General features: G+C 35.1%; 1 protein-coding gene across 1 annotated transcript; it reads right to left on the bottom strand.

Moving 5' to 3' along the window:
- Positions 1-343: 343 nt before the first annotated feature.
- Positions 344-7,660, bottom strand: LOC112803556 (uncharacterized). Its single transcript, XM_029298711.2, has 9 exons — positions 7,649-7,660; positions 7,466-7,554; positions 6,790-6,796; positions 6,557-6,645; positions 5,881-5,887; positions 5,648-5,736; positions 4,063-4,069; positions 3,830-3,918; positions 344-1,748 (listed from the first exon to the last, which is right to left on the bottom strand). Exons 1-9 carry the CDS (start codon positions 7,658-7,660, stop codon positions 344-346), a joined length of 1,794 nt encoding a protein of 597 aa, XP_029154544.2.
- Positions 7,661-9,111: the final 1,451 nt, after the last annotated feature.

Genomic DNA, 9,111 nt, shown 5'->3' with positions numbered 1-9,111 from the left:
CCTTTGTCTTTCCAGGAATATCCAATAAGGTACCAATTATACTGTCAACTATGTTTTTTTCGATATGCATTACATCAAGGTTGTGCCTGATCATACAGTGCTGCCAATATGGTAACTCAAAAAAGATTGATCTTTTTTTCCATTGGCCTTTATTTTTGCTTTGCGTCTTCCCAGAGGCATTATCTATTGACTTTAGCATATCTAGAACCTCTTCACCTGTTAACATTCGTGGTGGACCCCTGAATTCTGGTTTTCCATTAAAAGATCTCTTGTTAGACCTCCATGCATGGTCAACATATCTAGAATCTCCTATGGTCATACAGTGTTAGGGATAGATACATATCTAGAATCTCCTATGGTCCATGTAAACTGTCTTTTGGCTATGTTTCAAGTAACAAGAAGAAGTATCATGGTTGCAACAAGGGCAAGCTAACTTTCCTTTCGTACTCCAACCGGACAACATCGCATACGCTGGAAAATCATTGATTGTCCAAAGAAGTGCAGCATGCATTTGAAAAGTTTCATTCTTAAAAGAATCATATGTATCTATCCCTAACACCCATAGCTCCTTCAGCTCTTCGATCAATGGTTGCAAAAAAATATCAATATTATTTCCTGGTGAACAAGGTCCAGGTATGATTAAAGAGAGCATGCAATATTCTGACTTCATGGACATCCAAGGGGGAAAGTTGTACACCATTAAGACAACTGGCCATGTGCTATGTGACACATTCATAGTTCGAAAAGGATTAAAACTGTCACTTGCCAAACCAAGCCTCAAGTTGCGCAGTTCTTTTGAAAAGGTCGGGTATCGATTGTCCAAGTTCTTCCATGCTTGGCCATCAGCAGGGTGCCTTATGCAACCGTCTTTCAAACGCTGCTCATCATGCCACCTCAACGCCTCTGCTGTGTTTGGGCACATAAAAAGCCTTTTAAGCCTTGGTATTAAAGGAAAGTATCTTAAGGTTTTCGCAGCAACCTTATGAACTTTATTCGGAAGCGCAAAGTCATCTTCGTTGTCATCCGTAGTAGGAGTCTGATTATATCGAGACTCTCCACAGATACGGCAAACTGAGTCATTTATGTACTCATTCCGATACAGCATGCAGTCATTAGGACATGCATCAATTTTTTCATAGTCAAGACCCAACTCTTTAACCATATTCTTAGCTTTATTAAAAGAAATGGGAATGTTCAAATCAGGTATAGCTTCTTTCAATAACTCCAAGAGGGAGGTAAACGATGTGTTATTCCACCCATGTAGACACTTCAAGTGGTAAAGACGAATGATGAACGATAATCTCGAAAATCCAGTTGTACAATTCGGATATAATTCCAGACCTGCTTCGTCTACTAGCTTATAAAATCTCTTCGCATCTTCATTCAACCCACTGTTTCCCTCCTCAAGATTTGCCATATTTCCGAATGCGTCACGCAGCAACCCGTCAATATCATCAAGGCCGCCTCGATCATCCATGTCAGTATCTACTACTGTTGGGATTACTGATTCCCCATGATTAGTCCATCGTTTATAACCTTCGACAAACCCATAGCAAATAAGATGCTCATATACGGCGTCTCGTTTACGCCAATAAGTGTTTCCACACTTTGCACACGGACATTGGATTTCTTTTCCAACCGGTTTTCCTTTTACGAAGGCAAACTCTAAAAAACTTTTTACACCAACTATGTACTCGTTCTCAAATCTTGGTAAATCCATCCAATCTTTTGACAAAACATGATTAAACCTAATAATGCAAAGATCTGAACTTACTAAACATGGTCTAATAGGCCAATTATAGTGACAATCTAGCTACCATAAACACGCTACTTAAATAACTAGAAGATCAAATTATAATATATATCAAGTATGATATAAACTTACTGCTTAGTTCCTTCATTTTGAGATGCCATTTGAAGTTGTTATCAACTGTGCCACAGCAACTAATCAAATCATTTTGTCTTTACCAGTCCAAAAACAATATCCTGTATGCAAAACAAATAAAAAAATTCAGGACAACGGTGACTATATGAAGAATTAAATTATTAAACCTCCCTTTCTTGCCTATAAATTTTATTTGAAAAAAGAAAAACTATATTTTTTTAATTTTATTTTTTTAACATTGGAAAGAGCATTAATCTTTAAAATTGGTCTTTCAATTTAAGTTTTATACAAAATTAATTAGAGTATGTAACAAGATCTGAGTTATGATAATTGATAATCAAGTAGAAAATTAATCAAGTTACTTATAAAAATAGATAGAAGAAAATGACATATTATTTAATACATTAAAAGGGTGAAACATAAAGCAAGTGAACATGTCAAACAGGAGACCCAAAAATGGGGTTTGAACTTAAAATTCAAAATACGCATCTTCTGTTTAATTATTTTGAATGGGTCTTGGTATTTCTTTCACTTTGTAATAGTCTCGAAAAATTCTTGAGTATCCATTCAAGGTGTAGTCAAAACAGTTTGTCAAAACAACAACCTTCGTTGATAATTAGTTTATATCAAACAATAATTAGTTTATATTGTATACTAACTATAATTATAATAATATGACATTATTATTTCTGAACTGAGATTTCAACTTTGGGCAAAGTCATTGCTTCAAGGTACAAATTAAGTAGCAGCAGCCAACATAAGAATAAGGCAGCAATAATACTATGCAGCAGCATCATATAAACCAGTTTAGCACAAAAGTAAATCAATGAAATAGCAATATAGGATCAATAACAGTTTAAACCTAATCAACAGCACCAAGCAAACTAATTTAGCACAGGACAGATCAATAAACCAGCAGCATGAAACTAAATTAGAACAGGGCAAGTCATTACCAGCATAGGAAAATCAATTTCAGATAGAATAAACATCAGAGTTCAAACCTAAATCCACTACAAAATCAATTGACTACCTAACCACCTAATTCAACTAAGCTAACCTAATCAAACAGCAACCTAAGGATTACTATGCCACTCTAAGGATCAAGTACATCTTAGTAAAAATCTTGTGATGTGCAGCTACCAATATCTTCTTCAAACCTTCCTGCCCAATACTCTGAAGAAACAAAAAATGTGCCAAACTTCACCTCAATAAAGTTGATACAAAATTCTCATCATAAGCTTCAAAATTCAAATTGCAATATTAACAAACTTAACTCATTGTTCACTGGTTGCATCATACAACAATATAAAAAAAATTAATATCTATATCTTTCTTGAAATTTTGGGAAAGGGGGGAGGGAATGTTCTTAAAATTGAAACGATAACATTAAAAACTTGTTTCACTGATTAGAATAAAGTATTAAATTAGCAAATTAGAAAACTTATATACTAAAACTATAAAAACCAGCCGCATTTAAAAGGAGAATGTAATGGGAGACAAGCATGAATGCATCATACATATAATATTCCTCTAAAATAACTAGACATATTAATAGAAGCAGCAGCAGCAGTAGTGCTACAATAGATTACAAGTATATGCCCCTAGCTAATGAATGAACAAATTACAAGCCTTAAAAGTTGAAAGTTAAAAGTCAAACTTGCATTCCATTCATGCTTGGATTACAGGGTATTTTTATATGTATTATAGTACACTATCAATTAGAATCATAGGATACGATATCTAGCTAAAGAGCAACCTAAAGGGACTCTCCGAATGCAGATCAATGCTCATTAGAATTGAAATTATGAGATCAAATTGAAAAAAACTTGGCTAATTGTAAAAACTAAACTAATTAAATTGAAATGAAAAGAAAAAAAAACTTACTTGGAATACTCAATGGAGTGAATGACTGCTGACACGAAGAGCTTTGAGGGCTATGCACACCAGTGAGGTTGATGCCCAGCTTCGGGGAATGGAGCAAGACTTCGACGGACGGTGGCCTTCGAAGCTGGTGATCGGCGACTGGGTTTTGCCTGTAACATACAACAAAAACCCTCAGGCCTCAGCAACCAATAAACTCAGCAACCAATAACAAAATAAATTAAGCTCAGCAACAAAAAAGCTCACCTAACAAATCATGAATAGAATAACAACAAGCTTAGCAAGCAAATAATAACCTCAGAACTACAAAATCATGAACAGAAAATCATAAATAACAACCAAATCATGAATACAGTAACAATAAGCTCAACAAACAATAAGATCAGCAAGCAAATAATAACCTGGGCAAAAAAAATCATGAAAAGAAAGTCAGAAAAAACAATAAAAAATTAAATTAGCAAATTAGAAAACCTATATACTAAAACTATAAAAACTAGCCCCATTTAAAAGGAGAATGTAATGGGAGACAAGCATGAATGCATCTTACATATAATATTCCTCTAAAATAACTAGACATATTAATAGAAGCAGCAGCAGCAGTAGTGCTACAATAGATTACAAGTATATGCCCCTAGCTAATGAATGAACAAATTACAAGCGTTAAAAGTTGAAAGTTAAAAGTCAAACTTGCATTCCATTCATGCTTGGATTACAGGGTATTTTTATATGTATTATAGTACACTATCAATTAGAATCATAGGATACGATATCTAGCTAAAGAGCAACCTAAAGGGACTCTCCGAATGCAGATCAATGCTCATTAGAATTGAAATTATGAGATCAAATTGAAAAAAACTTGGCTAATTGTAAAAACTAAACTAATTAAATTGAAATGAAAAGAAAAAAACTTACTTGGAATACTCAATGGAGTGAATGACTGCTGACACGAAGAGCTTTGAGGGCTATGCACACCAGTGAGGCTGATGCCCAGCTTCGGGGAATGGAGCAAGACTTCGACGGACGGTGGCCATCGAAGCTGGTGATCAGCGACTGGGTTTTGCGTGTAACATACAACAAAAACCCTCAAGCCTCAGCAACCAATAAACTCAGCAACCAATAACAAAATAAATTAAGCTCAGCAACAAAAAAGCTCACCAAACAAATCATGAATAGAATAACAACAAGCTTAGCAAGCAAATAATAACCTCAGAACTACAAAATCATGAACAGAAAATCATAAATAACAACCAAATCATGAATACAGTAACAATAAGCTCAACAAACAATAAGATCAGCAAGCAAATAATAACCTGGGCAAAAAAAATCATGAAAAGAAAGTCAGAAAAAACAATAAAATATTAAATTAGCAAATTAGAAAACCTATATACTAAAACTATAAAAACTAGCCCCATTTAAAAGGAGAATGTAATGGGAGACAAGCATGAATGCATCTTACATATAATATTCCTCTAAAATAACTAGACATATTAATAGAAGCAGCAGCAGCAGTAGTGCTACAATAGATTACAAGTATATGCCCCTAGCTAATGAATGAACAAATTACAAGCGTTAAAAGTTGAAAGTTAAAAGTCAAACTTGCATTCCATTCATGCATGGATTACAGGGTATTTTTATATGTATTATAGTACACTTTCAATTAGAATCATAGGATATGATATATAGCTAAAGAGCAGCCTAAAGGGACTCTCCGAATGCAGATCAATGCTCATTAGAATTGAAATTATGAGATCAAATTGAAAAAAACTTGGCTAATTGTAAAAACTAAACTAATTAAATTGAAATGAAAAGAAAGAAACTTACTTGGAATACTCAATGGAGTGAATGACTGCTGACACGAAGAGCTTTGAGGGCTATGCACACCAGCGAGGCTGATGCCCAGCTTCGGGGAATGGAGCAAGACTTCGACGGACGGTGGCCTTCGAAGCTGCTGACCGGCGACTAGGTTTTTCCTGTAACATACAACAAAAACCCTCAGGCCTCAGCAACCAATAAACTCAGCAACCAATAACAAAATAAATTAAGCTCAGCAACAAAAAAGCTCACCAAACAAATCATGAATAGAATAACAATAAGCTCAGCAAGCAAATAATAACCTCAGAACTACAAAATCATGAACAGAAAATCATAAATAACAACCAAATCATGAATACAATAACAATAAGCTCAACAAACAATAAGATCAGTAAGCAAATAATAACCTGGGCAAAAAAAATCATGAAAAGAAAGTCAGAAAAAACAATAAAATATTAAATTAGCAAATTAGAAAACCTATATACTAAAACTATAAAAACCAGCCCCATTTAAAAGGAGAATGTAATGGGAGACAAGCATGAATGCATCATACATATAATATTCCTCTAAAATAACTAGACATATTAATAGAAGCAGCAGCAGCAGTAGTGCTACAATAGATTACAAGTATATGCCCCTAGCTAATGAATGAACAAATTACAAGCGTTAAAAGTTGAAAGTTAAAAGTCAAACTTGCATTCCATTCATGCATGGATTACAGGGTATTTTTATATGTATTATAGTACACTTTCAATTAGAATCATAGGATATGATATCTAGCTAAAGAGCATCCTAAAGGGTCTCTCCGAATGCAGATCAATGCTCATTAGAATTGAAATTATGAGATCAAATTGAAAAAAACTTGGATAATTGTAAAAACTAAACTAATTAAATTGAAATGAAAAGAAAGAAACTTACTTGGAATACTCAATGGAGTGAATGACTGCTGACACGAAGAGCTTTGAGGGCTATGCACACCAGCGAGGCTGATGCCCAGCTTCGGGGAATGGAGCAAGACTTCGACGGACGGTGGCCTTCGAAGCTGCTGACTGGCGACTAGGTTTTGCCTGTAACATACAACAAAAACCCTCAGGCCTCAGCAACCAATAAACTCAGCAACCAATAACAAAATAAATTAAGCTCAGCAACAAAAAAGCTCACCAAACAAATCATGAATAGAATAACAATAAGCTCAGCAAGCAAATAATAACCTCAGAACTACAAAATCATGAACAGAAAATCATAAATAACAACCAAATCATGAATATAGTAACAATAAGCTCAATAAACAATAAGATCAGCAAGCAAATAATAACATGGGCAAAAAAAATCATGAAAAGAAAGTCAGAAAAAACAATAAAATATTAAATTAGCAAATTAGAAAACTTATATACTAAAACTATAAAAACCAGCCGCATTTAAAAGGAGAATGTAATGGGAGACAAGCATGAATGCATCATACATATAATATTCCTCTAAAATAACTAGACATATTAATAGAAGCAGCAGCAGCAGTAGTGCTACAATAGATTACAAGTATATGCCCCTAGCTAATGAATGAACAAATTACAAGCCTTAAAAGTTGAAAGTTAAAAGTCAAACTTGCATTTCCATTCGTGCTTGGATTACAGGGTATCCCTTCATCATTATAGTACACTTTCAATTAGAATCATAGCATACGATATCTAGCTAAAGAGCAACCTAAAGGGACTCTCCGAATGCAGATCAATGCTCATTAGAATTGAAATTATGAGATCAAATTGAAAAAAACTTAGCTAATTGTAAAAACTAAACTAATTAAATTGAAATAAACAGAAAGAAACTTACTTGGAATACTCAATGGAGTGAATGAGTGCTGACACGAAGAGCTTTGAGGGCTATGCACACCAGCGGGGCTGATGCCCAGCTTCACGTGTTGGAGCAAGACTTCGACGGACGGTGGCCTTCGAAGCTGGTGACCGGCGACTGGGTTTTGCCTGTAACATACAACAAAAACCCTCAGGCCTCAGCAACCAATAAACTCAGCAACCAATGTCAAAATAAATTAAGCTCAGCAACAAAGAAGCTCACCAAACAAATCATGAATAATAACAATAAGCTCAGCAAGATAATAACCTCAAAAAAAATCATGAACAGAAAATCAGAAATAACAACCAAATCACGAATAGAGTAACAATAAGCTCAACAGACAATAAGCTCAGCAAGCAAATAATAACCTGGGCAAAAAAATTATGAAGAGAAAATAAGAAAAAATAAATAAATCTATTCCAGCAAACAATAACCTCAGAAAATCCAGCTACTCAGCAAATGAATTACTAACAAATTTCTAACAATAACCTAAGCTAATCCAGCTAATCCAGCTAATCAGAAAATCAACTTCTAAACCCTAAACCAGCAAGCAGACGCCGAGGAAATGGGTACAAAATTTGTGAACAAAGTATTACTTACCGATGGTGAGGAGGAAGGCGAGCAACGGCGACCGTAGAGGAGGCGACACCGGCGAACACAGAGAAGCCGAGCTCGGCGACGACAACGACGCAGTGGGGGCTGTGTTTGTCGAACCCGTCGCTGCGGTGGCTACAGGACGCAGCAGCTGCTCGATTCGTGGCTTCTATAGACTATGGTCCTCAAAGAAGAAGAGAGGAGCGGTGGGGGCTGTGGTGGACGAACCCATCCCTGCGGTGGCTACAGGATGGAACACCTGCTCGATTTGTGGCTTCTATGGACTATGGTCCTCAGAGAAGAAGAGAGGAGCGATGGGGGCTGTGGTGGTCGAACCCATCGCTGCGGTGGCTATAGGACGCATGCAGCAGCTGCTCGATTTGTGGCTCGATTTGAGAAGAAGAGAGGAGCGATGGATTTGTGTGTTTGTGAAGAGAGGATCGGCGGCTTCTAATGGACGTGCATTGAAATGGCTTAGGGACTTCGAAGTGCATTGGTGGTGCTCTTATTTCTTTTAACCCTAACTTAGGAACTTCGAAGATGATGAGGAGGGAATGGGAAAATTTGGGGAGGGAATGGGTAAATTTGGGGGGACACTCGTTTTTTGATGCACTCACTTTTTCAATTTGATAATAAAATTATAAGACAATACAAACATAAGTTAAAATGATATTGTACAGCTAAATACATTCCTTTTATTGATTTTTCTAAAATTAATCATTACATTATTAATAAGAAAAATTCACAACAAATTAAAGATGAAGATTTCATATTTTATATATATAGTAACAATATAAGGAAAACGCACACAAACAGACACACACGAAAGTGTTGATTACAAAAAAACTTAATTGGCTATCTAATTTTACTTTATGTATGTGAATGGAATTTATTAAAATTTATAAAAATAATAATTACTTAAGAGTTAAAAATGTAACTGCCATGCTATTTAATAAAAATACTTGTATTTATTTAATTTTTGTGATGAATGCTGAATGGTTTGAGTAGTTTTTAAGGTGTGGCAATACAAAAAATTGAACGTCGATGTAATTTTTTTTTGCACCGTATGTATATACATTAAATTAATTATA

The sequence above is a fragment of the Arachis hypogaea genome, chromosome 5 (assembly GCF_003086295.3).
Source record: "Arachis hypogaea cultivar Tifrunner chromosome 5, arahy.Tifrunner.gnm2.J5K5, whole genome shotgun sequence".
Classification (NCBI taxonomy): domain Eukaryota; kingdom Viridiplantae; phylum Streptophyta; class Magnoliopsida; order Fabales; family Fabaceae; genus Arachis; species Arachis hypogaea.
Note: the sequence above shows the minus strand (reverse complement) of the source record. Positions and strands in the feature narration are given on the sequence as shown.